Source organism: Hyperolius riggenbachi, chromosome 4, assembly GCF_040937935.1.
Source record: "Hyperolius riggenbachi isolate aHypRig1 chromosome 4, aHypRig1.pri, whole genome shotgun sequence".
NCBI lineage: Eukaryota > Metazoa > Chordata > Amphibia > Anura > Hyperoliidae > Hyperolius > Hyperolius riggenbachi.
In genome coordinates, this window is record NC_090649.1 from 267,839,055 (window position 1) to 267,864,929 (window position 25,875).

Sequence of the window (25,875 nt, forward strand, 5' to 3'; positions counted from 1 at the left end):
CCACCAACAGAAAGCTCTGTAGGTGGGGAGAAAGGGGGGGTTAACTTGTGTGCCGAGTAGTGCGGCTGTAACGATCGGTGTGACACAGAGAGGGTCTGATTACCGGTGAACTGCAGTATCACCGAGAATACAGAATATACCCGATTATTGATGATCTGCAGTATCACCGATAATCAGATATATCTACTAACCTCTGGACACCTGAGATAACAAGTGAGTGTTAAGAGCAACAGCAATACGGAGAGTACTGCACAGGAGAATGTTCCTTCCGGAGGCCTAGACTCTCTCGGGGGGAGGAGCTAGGCTGAGAGTAGGACGGACAGAGCGTGAGTGACACCAGTGAGAGGGTGTCACTATCAGGTCTGGGAAATGCCTCTAACAGTAAGGCCAGTTCTCGAGGTCGGGCAAGCCAGGTCGATAACACACAGACAGATAAGGTACAGATTCAGGAGACAGATAAGGTACAGATTCAGGAGACAGATACGAAATCCAATGAACAGGCAGGGTTTGGCAACGGAGTATCAGAAATAACAGGGTACAGAATCAGGAGGCAAATACAGAGTCCAGGAACGAGCAGAGTTCGGCAACAGGATATCAGAAATAGCAAGGTACAGAATCAGAGTTCAGGAGGATAGTCAGGCAGGCAGAAGGTTATAACAGATAATACAGTTCAATATTCCTAACGCTAAGGTGTGAGGTCCGTGATCGTCAACACCTTTGGAAACTATGCTAAAACACAGATACTGACAAGGTCTTAGTGCTACCACGTAGTGATCGCAACGCCAGACGCCAGAGAAATGACCAGCATCCAGTATATATACACCAGTGCTCTCCAGCGCCTCCCTTAAGTGCTGGACCAATGAAAGTTGCTGCAATTGTCAGCTGACCGGCCTGGTCAGCTGACCCTCCTCTGACTGCCATAAAGGCCCTGCCTCTCTGCGTGCGCACGCGTCCTCCTAAACCAGTGTGGACTATCAGTCCCAGCCACACCAGTCATGTGTTGTAATGTTGTTGCTGTATGGGATGCGGAATCCGCCGCCACGATGTCTGAGCGTGCAGCGTTTCCTCCGCATTCCGCCTTACTGAGAGAAGCAGGCCTATGCGTACAAACCGCCGCGTCAGACGCGGCGGTTTCTCCGCGTTCCGCTATGCCAGCCACGGAAACAGCCGCCTTATCCTGCGTCCATGCGGTGGCTTTTCCGCGTTTCTTCACAGTACCCCCCCCCCCCCCCCGAGGAGTGGACTCCGGACAGCTCCTTCCAGGCTTCTCAGGATGTAAAGCGTGAAATTCATTTTTTAGTTTGTCAGCATGCATGCGACATTCAGGTACCCATGATCTCTCCTCAATACCATACCCCTTCCAATGAACCAGATATTGTACCGAGTACTGAACTATGCGCGAGTCTAAAACCTTCTCTACCTCGTACTCAGGTTGGTCATCTATCATCACAGGAGGAGGAGTGGGACCCACATGGACTGCTGGCTTAAGCAGGGACACATGAAAGGATCTTACGCCACGCATACTGGCAGGAAGATCAACGGCATAAGTAACATTGTTGATCTTTCTAGTTACTGGAAATTACGGTGACCATACGTCCCGCTTTACCCGGGACGCGTCCCGCCTTCAGGGGGCGCTGTCCCAGGCTGCATGAGGTCCCGGGAAACGTCCCGCTTTTAGCAGAGGGACGTCCCGGCCTCGGGACTCTGGCCACCGTACAATGAACTAGCCGCAGCGTCTACTAGACGCTGCGCTAGTTCATTCCCCGCAGCCCCGCTCTAGCCTGCAATGTTCTCCTCCGGCAGGCACAGGCAGAGCAGGGCTACGGGAAGATGGCGCCTGGAGGCGGAGCCCTGTATTGGAGACTATTTGTCTCCAGTACAGGGCTCCGCCTCCGGACGCCATCTTGCCGTAGCCCTGCTCTGCCTGTGAGAGGCTGAGCGGGAGATTGAACATCGTCCAGGCCAGGGGGAGCTGCACCTGAGGCACCAGAGGCCGGCTGCGTGAGGGGACGTCTTCTGCCAGGTGAGTAAATGCCTTTTCTTGCAGGTGAAGTGTTTGGCCGCATTGCGTGTATTTTGTACTGACATGTTTGCCCGCAGTGCGTTTATCTTGTACTGACATGTTTGGCCGCATTGCGTGTATTTTGTACTGACATGTTTGCCCGCAGTGCGTTTATCTTGTACTGACATGTTTGCCCGCAGTGCGTTTATCTTGTACTGACATGTTTGCCCGCAGTGCGTTTATCTTGTACTGACATGTTTGCCCGCAGTGCGTTTATCTTGTACTGACATGTTTGCCCGCAGTGCGTTTATCTTGTACTGACATGTTTGCCCGCAGTGCGTTTATTTTGTACTGACATGTTTGCCTGCAGTGCGTTTATTTTGTACTGACATGTTTGCCCGCAGTGCGTTTATTTTGTACTGACATGTTTGCCCGCAGTGCGTTCATTTTGTACTGACATGTTTGCCCCCATTGCGTTTATTTTGTACTGACATGTTTGCCCCCATTGCGTTTATTTTATGCTGACATGTTGCCCGCAATGCGATTATTTTGTGCTGAAATGTTGCCCATTGCGTTTATTTTGTGGTGTCTGGGGTAACTGTTGCTGCATTTATTATTTAATGGTCATAGTTGGCTGTGTTTGCTGCTTTGGGGTTATGGCATACTATTAAATAGCATCACACAGTTTCTGCACACCTATGATGTGAATCCACGTTTGACCACATCACGGCGTAAACACTGCTTTCTTATGCCTCGCTGTTGCATCATTCTGTTAGCTCCGCCCATAGAATGTCATGAACACGCCAATTTTTCGCGCGCGCTGCAGACACCAAATTTTTCGGCCCCCTATTTTTCGGCGCGGCGCGCGTAGCCCCCCCCCCCCCAATTCACCCCGTCCCAGGTTGAGCCTACAAAAATCTGGTCACTCTATGGAAATGGACCCACAAACCTGGGCCCGAACTTGTCTGAAGGCTGTCTTAAGGTCAAGTGACGTGTGGATACCCAGACTAAGTCTCCTGGTTGAAACTTCCACTCTAAGGAACCTTTTTATGTCAGCTTGACCTTTCTGACTTTTAAACGCCTTCTCCAAATTATTTTCCACGATCCCCCACATGTCCTTAAATGACTTTTGCCAGGCCTCCAGTGCTGGAAACGGAGTGGAAGCGATTGGCAATGGGGAAAATTTGGGCAGCTTCCCAGTAACTATCTGAAATGGACAGAATCTCGTGGAAGAACTTTTCAAATTATTGTGCGCAAATTCTGCGAAGGGCAAAAACTTGACCCAATCGTTTTGCGCTTCCGCAACGTAACACCTCAAAAATTGCTCTAATGATTGGTTGACCCTCTCAGTCTGACCATTGGTCTGTGGGTGGTAGCCCGACGAAAATGACAGTTCCATGCCCATTTGGTGACAGAATGCCCTCCAAAATCTCGAAACAAATTGGACTCCCCGATCTGACACAATGTTTTCCGGAATGCCATGCAATCGGAAAACGTGGATGATGAACAAATCGGCCAAATCTTGGGCCGAGGGGAGTCCTTTTAAGGGCACAAAATGGGCCATTTTACTAAAGCGGTCGACTACCACCCAAATGACCGACATGCCCTCAGACCTGGGAAGCTCACCCACAAAATCCATGGACAGGTGGGTCCACGGCTCACTCGGGGTGGGTAAGGGCTGCAACGTACCCACAGGTGCCAGCCGGGAGGGCTTACTTTGTGCACACACTGCACACTCTCTAACATACTCCTTGCAATCCGTTGCCAGAGAAGGCCACCAGGCGCACCTGGCAACCAGATCCTGTGTTCTAGAGGCCCCAGGATGTCCCGCATTTTTGTGTGAATGGAACATTTGTAAGATCTGAAGACAGAATGGCAGTGGTATAAACATAACCCCTTCAGGCTTCCCCTCCGGGGCGTCCTGCTGGAAGGGCCCTAAGGTCTCCGTCCAGTCTTTCCATGTCTCAGTTGTTGCTAGAATCAGTTTCTGTGGAACAATGGTCTCTGGGGTAGAGGACTGTGCTGTCTCTGGCTCAAAACATCTGGACAGGGCATCTGCCTTAATGTTCTTGCTACCTGGAGTGTACGTAATTATAAATCTGAACCTCGAGAAAAACAAAGACCATCGATCCTGACAGGGGCTTAATCTTTTAGCTCCCTCGATGTATTCCAAATTTTTGTGATCAGTGAAAACTGTGATCGTATGTTCTGCTCCTTCCAACCAATGACGCCATTCCTCAAAGGCTAACTTGATGGCCAGGAGCTCCCTGTTGCCTATGTCGTAGTTTCTCTCTGCCGGAGAGAACCTTCGAGAAAAATAGGCGCATGGATGTAATCTACCCTGCAACCCTGATCGCTGCGACAGCACAGCCCCTACCCCGACCTCCGAGGCGTCCACCTCAACAATAAAGGGGTAGGAAGTGTCGACGTGTCTTAGGATGGGTGCAGAGCAAAACAAGTCTTTTAACGTGGAGAACGCTTGCAAAGCTTCTGGAGACCAGTGGGTGGTATCTGCCCCTTTTTTAGTGAGACTAGTGAGGGGTGCAATGACAGTGGAGTACCCCTTTATGAACCTTCTATAGTAATTGGCAAAGCCCAAGAATCTCTGAAGAGATTTTAACCCCACAGGTTGAGGCCACTCCAGCACAGCAGAGACCTTGGCAGAGTCCATCGACAGGCCCGAGGTGGAAATTATATACCCTAGAAAGGTGACAGATGTTACCTCGAAGATGCATTTTCGCCAATTTAGCGTAAAGCATGTTCTGCCTTAGTTTGTCCAATACAATTCGGACGTGTGTCCTGTGCTCAGAGAGGTTGTTTGAAAAAATAAGTATATCATCAAGGTATACTAACACAAATTTGCCCAACACCTCCCTGAATACCTCATTAATTAGTTCTTGGAAGACGGCCGGGGCGTTACACAGCCCAAAGGGCATCACCAGGTACTCGTAGTGCCCGTCGGGCGTGTTAAAGGCCGTCTTCCATTCATCACCCTTTCTAATCCGCACCAGGTTGTATGCACCCCGTAAATCTAATTTTGAAAAGATTTTAGCGTTGGTAACTTGTGTGAACAGGTCATCTATCAGGGGCAAGGGGTAGCGATTCTTTACTGAGATTTTATGCAGGCCCCGGTAATCTATGCATGGCCGCAGACCTCCGTCTTTCTTTTTAACAAAAAAGAACCCTGCGCCAGCGGGTGACCGGGAAGGTCGAATGAACCCCTTGGCTAAATTCTCACGAATGTACTCTTGCATGGCCACTTTCTCTGGCCCAGACAAATTGTAAAGATGACCCCATGGGGGCATACAACCAGATCGGAGATCGATGGGGCAATCAAACGGGCGATGTGGCGGTAACTTGTCAGCAGCCTTGGGACAGAACACATCAGAATACTCTAAATATTGTACTGGAACCCCCTCCAAATGAATTCTGGTCTGGCCTAATGTCACCTTCCCTAAACACTGCTGGAAACAACGAGGTGACCAGCTGGTTAACTGCCCAGTGGTCCAATCGATCTGTGGAGAGTGAAGGTGCAACCATGGCATGCCAAGGATGACTGTGGAGGTGGTCATGTGTAATACAAAAAACTGTAATCTTTCGTTGTGTAGTACCCCTATCGTGACTTCCACCTCTGGTGTCTGAAACAGCGGGTGATTACTTTGCAAGGGGGAATCATCTACTGCCATAACCTGAATGGATGGTTTTACCGGGGTGAGCGGAATACCTAATTTCTTTGCAAATTCAAAATCCATAAAATTTGCTGCAGAGCCTGAATCAACAAAGGCCTCGGAAACCTCGGTTTTATCTTCCCATGTAACAGTACAAGGAAGAAGTAACCGTTTATCTTCTAGGGGTAAGAGACGCGCGCCTAGGGTGTTACCCCCTACAACTCCTAGGCAGTAGCGTTTCCCGACTTATTGGGACAGTTACGTACTCTATGACCCCCCTCTGCACAGTAAAGGCACAGCTGCTCAGACATCCTACGTCTTCGCTCCACTTGAGATAGTTTTGACCGACCAATTTGCATAGGTTCGGGTGGAGGCGAGACAGGAGGAGGTGGAGTTACTGGAGGCGCAGCGTAGGACACCATCTTTACCTGACTACTACCCCGGGTCTGTTTCTGATAGCGCAGCCTACGGTCGACTCGAATGGCCGATGAAATGGCCGATGAAATGGCCTCATCGACTGTCTTAGGTTCAGGCAGACTTAGCATGAGATTTGAGACCTCATCTGACAGTCCCGATAAAAAGCAATCTAAGAGGGCATAAGTGTCCCACCTGGCTGAAACTGACCACCTCCTAAATTCCGCTGCGTAATCCTCGACCGACCCCTTGCCTTGACGCAAAAGCTTGAGCTTCCGCTCAGAAGTCGCAGCAATGTCTGGGTCGTCGTAAATTACTGCCATAGCTTTAAAAAATTCGTCCACTGAAGTGAGGGCCAAGTCTCCGGTGGGCAAACTGTACGCCCACGTCTGAGAATCACCAGATAACAACGTCTTAATTAATGTGACCCTTTGGGCCACTGTTCCAGAAGATCGGGGTCTCAACTCAAAATAAGATAACACTCTACTTCTAACATTTCGGAAGTCAGATCTGTGACCAGAAAATTTCTCCTGTACAGGTAAACGTATATCAGAACTAGGAGGGGATTGCACCTCATCTACTGCTGTCTGGAGGGTTTGTAAAGAACCAGACAAGGCTTCAATCATAGTCTTGTGACTCCCCTGCACTTGATTGATGTTATCCACCGAAGTGGCAAGAGTCAGAGTGTGCGTCCATTATTATTTTTGGGTCTGGCGTTCTGTAACGATCGGTGTAACACAGAGAGGGTCTGATTACGGGTGAACTGCAGTATCACAGAGAATACAGAATATACCCGATTATTGATGATCTGCAGTATCACCGATAATCAGATATATCTACTAACCTCTGGACACCTGAGATAACGAGTGAGTGTTAAGAGCAACAGCAATACGGAGAGTACTGCACAGGAGAATGTTCCTTCCGGAGGCCTAGACTCTCCCGGGGGGAGGAGCTAGGCTGAGAGTAGGAAGGACAGAGCGTGAGTGACACCAGTGAGAGGGTGTCACTAACAGGTCTGGGAACTGCCTCTAACAGTAAGGCCAGTTCTCGAGGTCGGGCAAGCCAGGTCGATAACACACAGACAGATAAGGTACAGATTCAGGAGACAGATACGAAATCCAATGAACAGGCAGGGTTTGGCAACGGAGTATCAGAAATAACAGGGTACAGAATCAGGAGGCAAATACAGAGTCCAGGAACGAGCAGAGTTCGGCAACAGGATATCAGAAATAGCAAGGTACAGAATCAGAGTTCAGGATAGTCAGGCAGGCAGAAGGTCATAACAGATAATACAGTTCAATATTCCTAACGCTAAGGTGTGAGGTCCGTGATCGTCAACACCTTTGGAAACTATGTTAAACACAGATACTGACAAGGTCTGAGTGCTACCACGTAGTGATCGCAATGCCAGACACCAGAGAAATGACCAGCATCCAGTATATATACACCAGTGCTCTCCAGCGCCTCCCTTAAGTGCTGGACCAATAAAAGTTGCTGCAATTGTCAGCTGACCGGCCTGGTCAGCTGACCCTCCTCTGACTTCCATAAAGGCCCTGCCTCTCTGCGCGCGCACGCGTCCTCCTAAAGCAGTGTGGACTATCAGTCCCAGCCACACCAGTCATGTGTTGTAATGTTGTTGCTGTATGGGATGCGGAATCCGCCGCCACGCTGTCTGAGCGTGCGGCGTTTCCTCCGCATTCCGCCCTACTGAGAGAAGCAGGCCTATGCGTACAAACCGCCGCGTCTGACGCGGCGGTTTCTCCGCGTTCCGCTATGCCAGCCGCGGAAACAGCCGCCTTATCCTGCGTCCATGCGGCGGCTTTTCTGCGTTTCTTCACAGTGGCCTGGTCTTGAGGGGGTTTAACATTGCGGTCCTCAAGTGGTTAAGGGGGCTTAAGGCGGTATCGTCACCATAAAAATCAAATTTCAACAGCAACTGGTCTGAGTGTATTAACCTCCCTGGCGTTCTATTAAGATCGCCAGGGCGGCTGCGGGAGGGTTTTTTTTTTTTATTAAAAAAAAAACTATTACATGCAGCCAACTGAAAGTTGGCTGCATGAAAGCCCACTAGAGGGCGCTTTGGAAGCGTAATTCTGATCGCCTCCGGCGATCAGAAGTAACAAGGAAGGCCGCAATGAGCGGCCTTCCTTGTTTCGTTTACCTCGTCACCATGGCGACGAGCGGAGTGACGTCATGGACGTCAGCCGACGTCAGCCGCCTCCGATCCAGTCCTTAGTCCTGTTTGTTCTGGCTACGCTGGGCTCGGGCGGCTTGGGGGACCCTCTTTCGCCGCTGCACGCGGCGGATCGCCGCAGAGCGGCGGCGATCAGGTAGCACACACGGCTGGCAAAGTGCCGGCTGCGTGTGCTCCTTTTTATTTGACGCGAATCGGCCCAGCAGGGCCTGAGCGGCAGCCTCCGGCGGTAATGGACGAGCTGAGCTCGTCCAGACCGCTCAGGAGGTTAAGTGATAAAGATGCTAATCCTGCATTCAAAACTTTCAAAACTTTTTCTGCTGTTATGATTTGGAGTTATCACATAATCAAGAAACACTGGCCCTTTAGTAGTCGTGCCAAAGAATTGCATGCTGGGGGTTCTTTTTATCTATAATCTATTCCTCCTCTTCCCTTTATTTCCCTGCCAGCTTCTTATCTGAAACCTAATCCCCTACTCACTTGTATTTACAAGCAAGGCTGAGGCGACTCAGCGATTGGAGGAGACAAGAAAAAAAGTAAAGGGCAGAAATGACAACGCGAGTTAGCCTTAACTGTGGGCAAAAGACATGGCCCCCACCAGGAACAGAATTCTCTTAATTTACTATATAACATTCACTGAAATCAAAACGTGGACAGTATATATAATGCACGTGTTATGTAAGTAGGTCAAGTATTTATCTACTTATATATGTGTTTTTTTCCCTGGCATAGTATGGCTGATCCTACTGCTTTAAGGAAACCCCAGGTAAGTATGGAATCCGAGATGCTTCTCGTCTCAGGTACACCTTAATATAGAACTAAAGAATTGTGAGAGAACTATTCTCTCAGTGATGAGCTTTTTCTGTGTGCATGACCTCTGACCTCTGATAATCACCTTTGAAATCTTTACAAAAAATGAAACTAAACTAGAATATATGTAACTAAACTACAGGTATGTGACAACTTCATTTTCCACTGTTGCATGCCATAAAATGTAGGCATTAAAACATCTGTATCTGCCTTGACCAAGTGAAACAAAGCTTTATAAAATGAGAAACATATTTTATATACAGTATGTGGAACTTCCCTATGTCTCTACGTAATAAAACAGGCTAAAATCCACAAGGCCTATGTTTTTTAGAGGTTGGTGATCTGCTACAGAGCATAGGGTCATATGAATGGTGACCTTAGCCAAGAACAAGAACTAATGTCATTTCAATTCTGAGTTTGTTTCTTGCATGCTCTCTCTGTATCTGCAGGTCAGTGTTCTATTCCTGGCACAATGAATTGCCTGCTGTAGATTACTTCTCTCTCTTATCCCATTTGAACTGTGTTCTTTGTAGAACGGAACACAAAGCAGAGCAACATCTCATTGTGACAAGTGATGAGCAGTGAATAGTGATAAGCTTTGAAGGTTTGGTGGCAAGTATATCCCAGTTTTCCAATCAGCTTTTGTATGTTGAGCATCCTATCCCAGATATGGTAACGTACCAGGCTCCACAAAAAGTATGGCTGAAGGATTCATTAATGTCACAGAGATATTCTGCGACATTCCAATGACCAAATAAGGTCAGCTGAGTTGTAAGCCTGTTGCTTACAGCCTACAGAAATCTAAAGTTATAAGCACATGTCAATTACTGTGCAGGAAATGCTCTTTACTGATTGTTTTGGGAGACAATTTAGGGAAAAAACCCTTGTACATTCACATTGCTTAGGAATCTGCCAAGCAGCCTGTTCTGCTTTATGGAAGGGGAGATAGGAGGATGAGTGGGAGGTGCCATGCTGTAGGGACCTCAATTAATTAGTAATAGTATTGCTTGATAGTGATCCAACACTGCAAGACAAGACACAATACAGAACATTTCTATCACGCTTTACCCCTGGGAGACTCAAAGCGCCAGAGCTGCAGCCACTAGGGCGCACTCTGTAGGCAGTAGCAGTGTTAGGGAGTCTTGTCCAAGGTCTCCTACTGAAAAGGTGCTGGCTTACTGAACAGGAAGACAGGGCCGGATTTAGGCCAAGGCCACCTAGGCCATGGCCTAGGGCACCACAGGAGCAAGGACACCAAAGCAGCAGGCTAAATTGGTGCAGCATTCACAAGCTTTCAAATGCTGCAATGCAGGGAGATCAGGCAAGCGCCTGACTGTGGTACTCTGCCGCTAGCCACCTGTGCAGCAGCCCCCTTGCTTTCTGTGCAAGTTTGCATTATAGCTTGCAGCTATGGACTTGGGCAGCATTTGAGACGGAGAGGGAAAGGAAGCTTCTGCACTGGAGAGGAGTGGAGAAATGAGTGACACTAATGGCTGCTGTGGTGTGAAGCTGAGCTAACTACCTACTGTATACTGGAGGGGAGGTGGGGGGAAGGAAGGATTAAGGGAGTCATCTGGCTACCTATACTGGAGGGGAAGGGGGGGGGGGGGGGGTCATCTGGCTACCTATACTAGAGGGAAGGGGAGGGGTCATCTGGCTACCTATACTGAAGGGGGGCGGCTGGTAAAAGTGGCCTTGGGCGGTAAAGAGTACAAATCTGGCCCTGCAGGAAGAGCCACAATTTTAAACCTGGTCTCCTGTGTCAGAGGCAGAGCCCTTAACCAATACACTATCCAGGCACAGCAGAATGTAAGTGATATCCATGAACACATTACTCATATCTGATTTTCAGACTTGATCACATACAATTGATCTATTAATGTCAGATGTGTATGTAGCTTTACTTTTCATCTCTATGTTGTTTTAACTTTCAGGAAATAGAAGGAGGTGCTAATATAGAATAATAGACGGTTGGAGTAGGGATGTGTTTGAATCACTATTATGATTTTTGCTATAATAGTTGTCTTCCAGTAGGGAAAATCCATCGGTCTTCCTGCCCTTCGAGACAGCACAAAACTGTGCTGAAGTGCACTTCCATTTTTATTAGAAAAATGATATACAGAAGTATATCAGTGCTACAGGTCGTTCTGTAAATGACAGGTTTGCTACAGCCAAAGTTATATTTCAGATATGGATAGACACCAGCATATAGAGAAATCTAAGGGCTAGTTAGAGTGAGACCACATCATAATGTAGCATTGGGTGGGTGAGAGTGAGACCATGTCATAATTTAGCATTGGGTGGGTGAGAGCGAGACCACATCATTTGTAGCACTGGATTCGTTAGAGTGAAACCACATCATAATGGCAGCACTGAATAAATGCACTTGATATAGAAACACAGGATAGTTCTATTACTAGTTCCTGAAAAAAGTGATTTTATCACACCAGCATCTGCCTAAAATTAAAATGTCTATTTGGAATATGCTATTCCTTTTCACCTGGCTAACCTATACTTGGGCACCTATAGCTGGCTAACCTATCCCGGGTACACCTATAGCTGGCTAACCTATACTTGGGCACCAATACCTGGCTACCTATACTGGGAGCACCTAGCTACCTATACAGGGGGCATTTATACCTGGATAATTTAGCCTAGAAACAACCCTAATTGGAAGCTGGAACTTCGCTTTCAATGCACACTCTGCATCACACAAGCGGGGAGCCATGTCCGATAGTGACATGTTCCGAGACTATCGACTCCAGGGTCACGCAGTGCCCTAAACATCTGGGTGCAAGATTTTTTTTTTATTCAATACAATAACCTGCGGGGGATTTCGAAGACAGATGAGGTTGGCGTCACAGGACAGGTAATGTATAAATGCACACAAGGTACATTAATATACTTGGGGGGCAGCGGCAGATGTGGTGGATGCGGACGCTTCCTTAGACATTTCATGCTGAAATCAATCGGGAATTGGCCTGCAGTGTATGGGCAGCCGATAGATCTCTCTCTCTAATCAGAATCAATCAGAAAGAGATTTGTCTCTTGGTTGAATCTGCCCATCATCACTAGATGTATGGCTTCCTTTTACAGCTTGGAAGTGTAAATGATCAGAGATTTTAAGGAGTTATTTTGAAATTTAGTTTTGATTTGATTTTGTGTTTCAAGCTTTTATTATACTCAAAATGTATACTAGATCCTTGCTTGACATATTTTGGTAAGTTACTGGAAAAAAGGTTATGAAAATGAATTGGATCCATTTTGCATAGAAATCCAGCATAAACTGAATGTCAGGAAGGTTAAAGAGGCTTAATCTGAAGCATATATTAATCTTACAGGCCACAAGACATTGCTGTTTATTCTGCTATACAGAAATACATGGGATTCACACTGTACATGGTGTGTACATAGATTAATTAATCTTTATTACTGACCTTCCAGATACAAGCAGAGAAAGTTTATCGATGGGTGTTTTGCCTTGAACTGCATAACAATGTTCTCTTTCCAGCGTAACCACCTCTGCATTACAGTACGAGATGATCTTCCGGTACACGGTCAGGGAGATCCCCAGGGGCTGAAAGACTGCATTGTACACATCCTGGAATTCTTTATCAAAGGTGACACTCCTCAGCTGATAGGCAAGGTGAATAATCTGCACAATGCAGATCACCAGAAGGATGAAGTTCCAGGAGAAAACATCAGCAGCACAGACATCCATCCAGGCCCATATACAGGTGCATAGAAAACTCACTGCAAAGAAGATGTATAAATAGAGTAGCCCGAAGAAGCCACTTCCGCCCATACATCCCAACACAAACAAAACACTGGCCAGATGGTAAATGGATCCTTCAGCCTCTTGCTTCCACTCCTGGCACACCGGATGTCTGGTCACAAGGCTTTCCCAAAAACTCACATTCTCGCCCATGGCCGTTTCATCAAGATGGCTTCAACATCAGGACAGCATTGTTCCTTCACTCACGTCAGCCATGTACATTGTCCTCCCATTTCTCCTGCTTGGTTGTATGCTACTCTCTCATATTCCATCCAGTGTAGTCTGGTGGCTTGGCATGTTATTTCTTGTCACCCAGACAATATACTCTATCTCAGCAGGATTTGTAGCCATTAGTGAAGGAATGGCAGCAGCTCATATCTTTTATATAGCGTCCTCATTCTGCTCAGTATTGCGCTTATAATGATCCACAATATACAAGTAGACAGAGCATTGCAGCCTAAAAGAAAAGAATAACAGTTTTGAATTTGGTTGTCTCACAATATACATAAACATTTTCATGCTTTCAACAACTGTTGTTTCCCACACAGAGTGATTAGTAATACTAATGAGCATGGCATTATGCTGGCATGGAATCCACAGACAAATTATGTGAAATAGCATGCTTAAAATAACCATAGAATGCCTAAGCATGAATGTTGTTCAGTGTAACTCATCTGCAATTCAAGTCCACTGTTATTTAAGGCCCCCATAAACAGTCAGTGATAGCTAACAAGGTGACCAGCTTTATAGTACCATTTCTGGCAAATGAAATGTTATCAATTTATACTGGGTTAACCAGATGGTGTTAATGAACTTCCAAAATTTCAAAAGCACTACTGGCTGTTGGCTGCCCATACACCACAGGCCGATTCCTGCCTGTACACTGCAGGTTGATTCAGCATGAAATCTCTCAGGAATCAGCCTTGGGATGCCACCGGTTCCACCAACCTGGCCAACCCCATATGTAATTATTCCCTCCCCATTGCCAGTGCATTGTAAACCTCACCTGTCCAGCTGCACCGACTCCCTCCTTCGATGTCTCCCCAGAGTGCCGAGTGCCACCACATGGTGGTGCATATGCCACACGCGCCTTGTGGCTCTCGAGGGAGACAGCGGAGGAGACTGGGAGTCATTGCAGCTGGACGGGTAAAATCTACAATTCACAGGCACCAGGGGAAAGGGAAATTTACATTTTAGCGGACAGCGGCCAGGGGTCTTTTGCATTCGGCATAATATCGCACGCGTTAACGCTGCGCACCAAATTGACCATGTCGAATCAACATTATCCAGTTTGCTTGATTTGACTGGTTTTGACTCGAAAATAGTTGGGTACATGCAGCAAGCAATGATGTACTCTGTATTCTAACACCGTTATTCCATGGCCAGCAATAAGATTTTCAACAATTTGTGCTACTGTAACTCAACAGAAATGTAGGTTTGAAAATGCAGTCATCCATACTCTCTCTACTGGCCAGCTAATATTAGGTGAGAGGTCATGCCATGCATTATGTGATAGAGGTTTCCTACTGGTGAACCCATGCCATGGTAAATATACCATCTCTACTCTCCACATGTATGAAAGAGAACTGGGTGACCATGACCCTGTGGATGTTCACTAGCTGCCCCTTTCTTGTACTACTGTTGGTAGATACTGACTACTACAAACTGGAAACATTTTACTAGACCTGCCATTATGGAGTTTCTTTTACCCAATTGTCTCGTCATCACAATCTCACCTTGCTGCTCATATCCAAAAGCTATATGCTCACGCTAGATTAAACTCAGTCAGGGTGGCCAATAAAGACTGTGTCAGGTGAGTATCTAGCATGATTTAACTATCATCTGTATGCAGATGACACCCAGATCTACCTCCACACCCCTGACATATCCACCACTACCATGGACAAGGTCTCCTCCTGCCTATCAGCCATCTCCTCCTGGATGTCCGCTAGGTTCCTGAAACTAAATCTAGACAAAACAGAATTTATGATCTTCCCACCCCGGCCATCCATGAACCTCCCAGATGTGCATGTCACTGTTAACCACACTACCAATCGCCCTAACTCTCAAGCCCGCTGTCTGGGTGTCACTCTGGACTCCGCACTCTCCTTCACTCTCCACATCCAAAACTTCACAAAGTCCTGCAACTTCCAACTTCGTAACATCTGTAAGATTCGCCCTTTCATGACCTCTGCCACCACCAAACTCCTCATCCATGCCCTCATAATTTCCCGCCTTGACTACTGCAATGCCCTTCTGTCTGGTCTCCCTATGACCCGAATAGAGCCCACTGCAGTCCATCATGAATGTGGGAGCAAGAATTATCCACTCTTCCCATCGCTCCACCATGGTGGCTCCCCTCCTTAAATCCCTCCACTGGCTTCCTATCCAGTCCAGAATCAGATTCAAGATACTGTGTCTGACCTAAAAATCTGTCCACAAATCCTGTCCAACCTACATTTCCGATCTTACTCAGAGGTACACACCTAGCCGCTCACTCCGCTCTTCCAAGGAACTTCGCCTGACCGCCCCCTGCATCACTCAGTCCCATGCACGCCTCCAGGACTTCTCAAGAGCTGCTCCAACACTATGGAACTCCCTACCTCCACCCATTAGGGCAGCCCCCCCTTCAACATCTTCAAGAAGGCCCTCAAAACTCACATTTTCACTCTGGCTTACTACCCCTCACAAGTGCTCTAAACCCACAGCTGAACTCTGGTCCCCTACCTTCCGTGTCCTTACCTCTCCCTCTAGATTGTAAGCCTGTGTCCTACCTGATCATGCACCTCCATTACTGCGCACCCATGCTATGCATTTGAGTAAACCTAACTTGCCTAATCTCCATGCTCCATCCAGTGACTGACTAAGCATTACCTGGTACTCATACTGTGCTGCATGATCTGTTTTTTCTTGCATTCCTGTATTGCTGTATGTCACCCCTAAATATTGTCTGTAACCTAAACTAATGTCCAGCGCTGCGTAAAATGTTGGCGCTTTATAAATACAATAAATAAATAATGTGTATGGCTGTATGGCAGCCCTACAAAGTTGCCTAAAGATCTAGCATGCTTAATCTATTTTTAGCAACGTCTGATGCATAACCAACAACTGAGCACACTGTTCTCGTACTCACACAATCTGTGTTTGCGCAGTTCTCCCTCCTCCTCGATAGCAACAGAATGCGTTGCTAGTCTGGACGCTTTAGATGCATCCGTAGGGCATTGGATCCTAAACTGTTGTCCGTGGAGATATTTTCTATTTTATCTGCTCCCAACCCATTACTTTTAAGAACTAAGTTTTCACTTGCTGTTTTGCCAAGTACTCTAGTGTCATTGTACCAAGATGCAAGTTTGTCTGTCAGGCTGTTACTAATATCTGTCTTCCTGCATTGTAGAAATCTGTTCTCTTCCTGTCTTTGTGACACCAATTGCTGCTACCTGGGCCTGTGTTGTCACACGGAAGGAGGGGGGAACAACAGCAATAAAAGCTTGACAGAGGATCTACATCTTCCTAACCTTTTCAAGTTTTCCTCAACACTATCTCTGTTGAAGAGATTTACCAACTTTCTTTCCAGATAGGAAGTAAGGGAATTTCTTCGTAATGGAGTTTCTGTCAATAGCAAAAACCCAAAAACAGGATGCAAAGCTTTTTCACTGTATCCAAAAGAAAACTATTTTTTCCCATGGAGTTTGAGTTTTAATTAGCTAAATAAAGAAAAGGTTTTACAGAGGCTACAAACTTTGACTTGGCACTCTGAGTTCATGCTGCTGTTTTCAAAAACACTGTTATGTTGACCCGAGGAAGCTGGGCAGTCCAGTGAAACGCTTCCTCTTTTTGGTGTCCAATAAATATATGTTTTAACATGTTAAAACAACATTCATATTGAGGTAAGATTGTTTAATTTATCCCAAATACATCCTGTCCTTTGCTTTTTGCGGCGCCTCCTCCCACCTTGTAAACTACAAGATCATACTTCAGTGTCAGGTGGGCAGTCACAACCCACTATTATTCTGAAGCAGTGTACTATCTAACTCCATCAGGCTGCCACAAATAAGTTTATAAAAAAACAGTGTGCCCTTGTAGTTCTATGTGCCCGTGTGTATCCCCTAATCTACCTCGTAAAGCTTCACAAGTTTCTTCACACTGCACTTTCTTAAACCATTATAGTTATAGCCCCATTTGCCAGCTTCCAAAAAGAACATTGTGTTCTGCTATGCAAAAGTAGAGGAGAGGAAGAGGAATGACAGTCGCCGTATCACAGAAGAAATTGCTGCCTTGAATAAGATATATTCTAATTAATAGTGTAATATATTCAAACTAATCAAGTTCAACAATACTGCATCATTTTTCCCTGCCTTCTAATTTGAGCAAAATGATTTGCTGCAAGTCAGCACACGTTATTATAGGCAATCCATATTACATGGCTCAGGAGATTAAAGTGCACCAGTCATTTGAGAGCTGCGGAAGTTAGCATTTAAAGAAAACCCGCAGAAAGAGGAAACTGGAAGCTAACGCATTTATTATTTTTTTTAAATGTTGCCTGGCTGCCATGATCTTTTGGCTATAGTGCGGTTTAAATCACAATTTTGAAAAAAAGCATGTAGTCAGAGAGCAGTCGGAATACCTGTCAGGACCTGCCTTCTTGGATCTGGTCATTATTAGAGCGAAAGGATCAGCACAACAATCAGGTCCTGGCAGGTGTTCTGACTGCTCTCTGGCTCCATGCCGTTTTGACATTTATGATTTAAACTCCACTTCCAGTAACTGCCTTCTAAAAATGCTAGCTTTCAAGCTTCAGTAATGCTGACATTTTCCCAGTGTTTCACAGCTCACAATCACTCTATGTAATATCTGTTTATGCCAATGTATGCATGTTGGATTATTATGGCTCTGTACAAATTAACAAGCTGACACATCATTGCATTCCAGCAGTTCTGGAGGTGTGTTTAGCGTCTAAGGGTAACAATGGTTAATTTGCATATATTCAGCAGTGATGCCCTGGGAGACATCTCAAGCTCACTCCAACCTGAATTATCGCAAATTTTTTCTGTTTTAAGAAAGCAAACTTTTGTTTTTCTTAACATTTTAGTAAGGGGGCTTTTAGGACCATTGCAGTCCCTTACACACTCCAATGAGTTCTGGGTCACCATGAGCTTGCTGGTTAGTCTGTATGCCAATGAGAAAGTGGTTATGCGGTAGGTAAGTTCACCATACTCTGATGGGAGAAGAACACCGGATCAGATCATCAGTAATCAAGCACCCAAGTGGTGAGTTGGCCGCCCAATGCGGGGAGTAGCCAATTGGCAACTACATATTAATTAATGGTTGTAGACGATCGGCTACAACTAGCGGTGGGGTTACAAGGTTCAGTTTAGGCAATTACAGGTTAGAGTTAGGAATTAGTTGAGGGGTGGGGGTTCCGTTTAGGCACTTAAAGGGTGGATTACGGTTATGTATTAAGTGGGAGGGTTCAGTTTAGGCACTTAGAAGGAAGGATTCTAATGTCTAAAAGTCTAATGCCACCTCATGAACACTTGAAAAATAGCTGGATAGATACAAATGCAAGCAAGTTCTAAATGCTTCAGAATTGCATACTTGCTCCAGAAGACTAATAATTTTAAAGTGATGCAGGATTATGCAAATTCTGTGTAGAAATCAATGCAGCTTCAAAATGAACCAATTAAATTTTATCTCAGCAGGATTTGATTTGTTAATTTTAAGCTGCATGAATTTGCATACAAAATTTGCATAATGCTGCATCAACTTAAAATGACTTGCATCTCATTGACCACCCCTATACAGATTTTACCTGCAGTGACAACTGTATGAGAAAATAGTACCTCTACAGATACTGGCTGTGAAAGAGTTATGGCCCATACTCACGGGCTACAAATGTCGCCGCAACACGCGGCGCGCGTGTTGCAGCGACAGGTCGCCCGTGAGTATGCGGCGTTACACGGGTGCGCACCCCGAACTGTCGCTCGTCGCTGATGTCGCCGGGCGATTGAACCGCTCAATCGCCTGTCGACAGTCGCCGCCGCAACTGTCGCTAGTCCGCGTGAGTACGCGGACTAGCGACAGCAACAATATAAGTAATACATTGGGCTTCCGGGGGGGGGGGGGGGGGAGCCGCAACAGCGACAGCTTCCGCCGCATCAGTTGCCAGGTCCCTCCGCCGTGTGTATGCGGAGGGACCTGGCAACGAGCTGTCGCCGGCCTGTCGCGCACACGCTCACGTGTGCTGGCGACAGGCCAAAAAGTTGCCCGTGAGTATGGGCCATTATGTACATTTCAACTTTTGTTGTTTAGGTTAACCAAAGCTTCCCCCCATTGATCTGTACTGTGATATGACAATATTACCTATCCAACAGGGAAGCACTGGAGCTAAACTTGCTTTACTATCACTTTTATTTTCACTGGACTTTCAGCAGCCAATATCTCTGGAAACTATCAGTGTATGACATACTGTTTCCGCACAAGACACTTCTTGATTTGCACGCTTTCATCATTCTATTACTGTTGTTTTTGTTAGGTTTGCTTTAAATGTAAATAGTATATTGAAAACTGCAAATACACTAGCCTCCTCTCCGCACAGTCCTGATGCCATTATTATATCTGCAGGGTGGTTCTATAATGAGTTTTCAGCAGCACATCCTTCTTGCTGTTTCATGTCTGCTAGAGGGGAGTCACTTGGTTATTGTTACAGCATATATATGAGAACTTCTGTCACTTCTCTGCTCTTACTTGCCTTGCATATTGAAATGCAGACTACGGGCCCAATCCATTTCACTTTTTCTCTTTAAGGGGAACTTCAGCCTAAACAAACATACTGTCATTAAGTTACATTAGTTATGTTAAAGAGGAGCTGTTAGGTATAAGGTCTCAGATAAAAAAAACACATGTCAGTAGCTAAATATTGGCTGTATTTACATTACATATGCATTTCACTGTCCACGTTTGGATTTCACAGAATCTTTATATAGTATTTGCAGAGAATGATGCTCCTGACAGCTCATGGCAGGTTCCATGTTTGTCTGTCTCCTATGAAGCCAATTGTGTTGTCATGTCCTCCCTGCTTCCTGATGATTCGACTCACAAAAAAGATCCTAATGGACAACACTACTGTGCAGTGAATATTAATTATCCATGTGGCTAGGAACAATAGCGGAGTCATGCAGTATACTCTGCCCTGTGATTTTTCAGTGCTTTGAGCTGGACTGCATTACAAGCTGCTGTAACATGAGCCTGTAACTTCTCACTAGCAGCCGAGGGGAGGACCCAAGGTGGGGAGAAGCAGCCTCAGAATGCTTTGCAGTAGGTTATGCGGCCTCTCGTCCTTTTAAGAGCTTGGGAATAACAGCCTTGCTGTTCAGCACACATCAAAAGTAAGAGAGATTTTTAACTTCAGTATTGCCTTTTTGGCTTCCTTCTAAACTGTTTAACACAGGAGAATAGAGGTTTAAATTAGCTTTTGCAGCCTGACAGTTACTCTTTAACTAAAATAGATAGGTAATATAATCTCTTACCCACCCTGTTTTAAAAGAACAGGCAAATGTTTGTGATTTCATGGGTGCAGCCATATTTTTCATGGGGGCAGCCATCTTTTTGGTTGAAAGGAGGTGACAGGGAACATGAGACACAGTTTCAATTGTCCTGTGTCCTGATCACCCCTCCCATCTACATGCGCTAGGCTTCAAATCTCAAATTCAAAATTTAAAAATAAAAAAATTGCACCAAAACAGCAGAATGAGAACAACAACATCAGAAATCCCATCATGCTTTGGCACAGCATCAGAAGAAAAATGCCCAGGCAGTTTTCTTCTGCACAGCTAAAAATGAGGCTTGGGTAAGAAAAACAAAGTTCTGATGCTGTGAAACTGTTGTTAAAGAAACACCAAGCCTTTTCAGTGCTGCTGAGTAGATTTTTAGTCTGGAGGTTCATTTTAAGTTTTATATTGGTGATATATTTTCATATGATAAATAGAATGCTTGTAAGCCATCAACAAGCAAGAAAATACTCAGAATACTTTTGGCAGCACATTTTCAATTGCAGAGTGCAAAAGTTATTTTAAACAGAAGATGAAAAATGACGTCCTAGGAGAAAACTTAGGAGAAAAAGTGAATTGGATCGGGCACTATGAGTATAATAAGAGTACAAATAAAAATGCTGCTCATATATTCCTGCTGATGTGCTGGAAATCTACAAACTACTAAATGGTTTCTTTCTTGCCTTGCATCTGAGGTTCTATTTTGTGTAAGTCCTCAAAGTGTTGGAGTTCTGAAGTGTACCTGAGGTGACTCCAAATGTTAAAAGTTATTCATACCTGGTGCTTCTTTAAAAGCCGTCCTCCGCTGCCTGCAGCTCCAGTACCAGGTCCCCGCACTTCCGTCAGTCATGGCCAGTCTGACGTAAGTGAAGTGCGCCCTCTACGTATCTCTCCAGCAGCTGTTGGAGAGATACGTAGAGGGCGCACTTCTCCTGCGTAGACTGGAGCCAACTGACAGAAGTGCGGGGACATGGTACCGGAGCTGCAGGCAGTGGAGGACGGCAGCGTGAAAGTGATCCAAACAGATGGGGCTGGAGGAAGCCCCAGGTATGTAGAAATCTTTTTGTTTTAGAGAGCTCTGGTACACTTTGAGGGCAGATACACTTTGTAGCTATTCATTTTTGGTTAAACTCTCCTTCGTGGTTCTGCCATAGTGCCCTTTCACTGCTGCAACTCAGCCAAGTTGGAGCAGGTGCATGCTCCGTCTATTCCATGTACTTTCAATCATAGAGTTCCTCACAGCTGTGCACCGCCTCTGCAACCAAGACAGTATTATGCATGCGCAGTTTGGAAAAACTCAGAACCGCACATGTTCAGGATGCTGCCAGGCTGCAACTCCAGCACTCAGCCTTGGGGGGGACTTGTTTTAAGTTATTCTATCCACTTCCCACAAAGTGGACACATTAAAATTATCCTGTTTGACCCTCTTAGCTGCAAACAGAACATCTTAATGTAATTCTCCTATTTGCCTCTGGTATCACCTGCGATTGGTGAATGGGAACATGTGTTCCCCGAGCCAAACAAAGTGCCTGTGAATGAATTATCATGGCTTAATCTAGAAACTATGTTCATTCATTAAAAAGAAAGTAAAAAAGAGTTACATCTTTCACATACACTTCCTGTGAACCCAGGATTGTGTGTAGCGCTATCTAGCAGACAAAAAGTAAAATTAAAATAAAAATACATTACAAAATACACCCTACATATAGTTATTAACCCGGTCTGCCCCTTCTCCATAGTTACCAAAAGAAAACACTTGTAAATAAAAAAAAAAAGCCAAAGTGACAGCATTAAAAAAGAAAAAAAAAGACAAATAGTTACCTTTTTAATATGTCATGATGTTGTTTTTGCAAATAAGGGCATTATTGACAGAGTACAGTGAGAAAACAAAAAACAACACAGAAAAATATACATCTTTATTTCTAAATAATATATTGTCGCCATATATTGTACTAGGAACAGAACATAAATGTGATAGCCAGGACAAATGGAATGAAATGGGCAATTAGATTGTGTGGGTTTTATCTGCAGTAGCATTGTTTATGTTAGGGGATGTTAATTCCTTGTTGGTAAGTTATTACTGAAAACAAGTATCACCCCAAAAAAGCCTAATTTGTGTCAAAGAACAAGATATAGATCATTTAGGTGTGATAAGCAGTGACAACGTTCTGGCCTAGTGAAAAGGTGGAGCACTGAAAGGTGAAAATATCTCTCACCGGGAAGGGTAAAACGGCCTGTGGAGTGTAGTGGTTATGCATGCTTAAAGGCGCACAATCAAAATAGCCGCTGGCAAATTTCGATGCAGGGTGAAGCCCAAATACGTCTTACTCTGCTGCATCAAAACTCCATCTTGACATTAAATACTATTCCCACTCCGAAGGGGGGGGAGAACACGTGTAACTTGGGCTCTATTGTTGCCGGCCAAAATTACCTTTTATTTTGCTAATTTGTGGTCTGGCTTTTGCCGGCACACAAACTAGTCACTGAGCGCCGCTATAGCTGTAAGGCCCAGTGCACACCAAAACCGCTAGCAGATCCGCAATACGCTAGCGGTTTTGGGAGCTGATTTCAGAGCGATTCTAGGTATGTTTAGAGAGGTTTTCTAAACATACCTAGCGGTTTTGGGTGCGTTTTTGTGTAGCAGATTACACATATTGTTACAGTAAAAGCTGTTACTGAACAGCTACTGTAACAAAAATGCCTGGCAAACCGCTCTGAAGTAGCGTTTTTCAGAGCGGTTTGCGTTTTTCCTATACTTTATATTGAGGACGAAACGTTTCTGAAATCCGCAAACGCGCAGCAGGAGGCGCGTTTGCGGCTTGGCAAAAACCGCAAACCGCCGGTGTGCACCATCCCATTGCAATACATTAGACAAGCGTTTTTATAGGCGGATGCGGCCGGCGGATCGCTCCAAAAACCGCTCGGTGTGCACTGGGCCTAATTCACATTTTCACAATACAGCCTTAGGCCTCTTGCACACTGCATGCATTTCAGATTCCGATTCCGCTTTTTAATCTGTTTTTACATCCGATTCCGATTCAGATTTTTAATCTTAACTGCATGCTGCGTTTTTTGATCCGTTTTTCTGTTGAATGTATTCAAGGAAAATCGGAAACGGAATCGGAAACGGAATCGGAAAACGGATTTGCAGTGTGCAGGGAGCCTTTGGCAGCACCCAAATAATCGGCACAGGGCTGCACAGAAAATAGCTGTCTCGACTTGAAAGGTTACTCCACTTTGGTGCCACAGTGTATCACTTAAGATTCGTACACACACTAGATAACTCTGCTGAGGCGGATACTAAAGACCACTTCTTGTGAAAATCTTGTGTGCATGGCAGTCTCTGACCCTCCCCAATGCGTGGGCAAGAGCTCCAGTCTGTCACATCATCTTGACCCAATGACACCAGACACCATGTTTCTCCCTCCTTACTGCTCCATCTCTAGCCACTCATTGTCCCTCCACACCCTTTATACTGATGGAACACATCTTTGCAGCATCAGGCCCCTGGAACTGTTGCTGAGGGATCAATTTCCCTATCTGTGCAGGTTACAGTGATTGCATGGATGTACCTAGCTATACACCATTAGCTTTTATGGAATCTTCCGTTTAACCCTGGCAACAGTATGTAGTTTGGAGCAAAAGATAACTCAGGCCCTTATTCAATTAACTTTTTCTCCTACGTTTTCTCCTAGGTGATATTTTTACACCTTGTAAATAAGAAAATCACGTACTGCGTATGCATAGGATGCTCCCGTCGACGGGAGAGTGATCGAGGACACACGCTGGTGCAGTGGCCATTGACTGGCTGAGTAGTCAGGGAACGAAACTGAGTCATTGTGGGGGACTGGAGGATTGGTTTGTACCACCGTGGGCACAGGGCGGCTGTAGGAGGCCAGTAGAAGCCCAAGGTAAGTTAAACTGGAAATTTTTTTGGCTTTAGATTCACTTTAAAGTCACTAGCAAGCAAGCAAGAAAATACTCATAGAAATGTTTTAATAGTACTTTTTCAATTGCAGAGTGCTGGAAAGTTACTGTGAACAGAAGATGAAAAATTATTTCCTAAGAGAAAACAATGAATTGAAAAAGAACTCGAGAGTGTTCCTCTGTTTGTCTCAACGGTTCCAGAGTCCGCACGAAGTAGAAAATAAAATGTATTGCTCCATACACACCTCTACAGCTTTGCTGGTTTACTGCCCAAGCGCAGCATTGGGGAGTCGGATGCAGTGTGTGCAAAGCACTATAATAGGTTGCATTTTCCCCCCACACATGATTTAGAATAAATAGCCTGCAATTCCGCTTCCAAATGCCTGGAAACAGGCCCTTAGGCTCAGTTCACACTAGATCTGCAGCCGGACATTGGCCTCGATTCATCATTGTCTTTGAGATAACTTTTTCCAGTTTGTTAAATTACCGAATTCGAAGTTTAGCGATTTCTAGTTGTATTCATCAAGGTTTTTCCTCATTCGGTGTGAATTCGATAACAATTCGGTAACCATTCGGTAACGTGTCGATATTTCCATTTTACAGTGGTACTTTAACACAAGGCCATAAGATTCCCATGGAATTGTGGGTAAAAGGCAGTCCTTTGAGCACTACGTAGCAACATTCTGAATAGGGCTTTACACCTGGACCAGGATTCTGAAAGTGGTTGGGACAATCCCACAATTTGATAGGAGCCTTTTCTAAAAAATTATAGTGCAGCTAGCAAATTAGTTAACCCTGACACTGCCTGTGTTCTCTTACAAGATGATTCAAGAGAAATGCAGATGTCGTGTTATAGCAAATAAATCTATTCTCTTACAAATTTATAGGTTGCAGACCTTATTCTTGCCCGTCTGCGCCTTTGAATCACTCTCAGCTGATGCATAACCACTTCAAATGGCTCCATCTTCTCTGTCAGCAATGATCTGACAGGAATAACGACAGAGCAGTGAAGGAGATAACTAATCCTAAATGTAACGCTAAACCACGCCCACTTTCTTTTTCATGAATTGCACTTTATTCCGTTTTAGCGAATCATTACCGAATCGTTACCGAATGTTCGCTAACAGCTGTAGATAACTTTGATGAATCCTGAAATGAAGTTAACAAATTCGGTATTTTACCAAACTGTTGTTAACAAATTTGCTAAGTGTTGATGAATCGAGGCCATTGTGACAGAACGGGGACTCACAGCTATATGTTGTTTTTATGGTTTTACCTCCGCCCATGCAATCCTTTACTTAGCAGGCTCTCAGGTATTTTTTCACTCCGCCTGTTGACATCCTTACATTCAAAAAGAGTTCAGTTTGGAAGCTGAGCCAGTATGTTAAGGGAATCACTTCCAAACCCTAATCCTTCATAAAATTACTTTTGGTGGAAATAAAGAGCATCATATGCAGTACTGACCTTTTTGTGTTACAGGTGCACTTATATGGCTACAATCATCTTATTATGTGCAATGAGAAAGGTTATTTCTCAGA

The 25,875-nt window shown here is 45.2% G+C and overlaps 1 protein-coding gene and 1 long non-coding RNA gene across 6 annotated transcripts in view; one reads left to right on the top strand and one right to left on the bottom strand.

Moving 5' to 3' along the window:
• The window catches only part of LOC137503768 (uncharacterized), a 67,916-nt gene extending 43,370 nt beyond the window's left edge, over positions 1 to 24,546 (top strand). For both annotated transcript variants that reach the window (XR_011019326.1, XR_011019325.1), the window contains exons 3-4: positions 24,106 to 24,321; positions 24,430 to 24,546. This is a non-coding gene — a long non-coding RNA (uncharacterized lncRNA). The remainder of the gene's footprint in view (positions 1 to 24,105; positions 24,322 to 24,429) is intronic.
• The window catches only part of POPDC3 (popeye domain containing 3), a 99,755-nt gene that overhangs the window by 22,451 nt on the left and 51,429 nt on the right, over positions 1 to 25,875 (bottom strand). For all 4 annotated transcript variants that reach the window (XM_068231235.1, XM_068231237.1, XM_068231233.1 and 1 more), the window contains one exon: positions 12,526 to 13,320. In XM_068231235.1, the coding sequence (XP_068087336.1) occupies positions 12,526 to 13,016 (491 nt within the window). In that variant the 5' untranslated portion in view covers positions 13,017 to 13,320. The remainder of the gene's footprint in view (positions 1 to 12,525; positions 13,321 to 25,875) is intronic.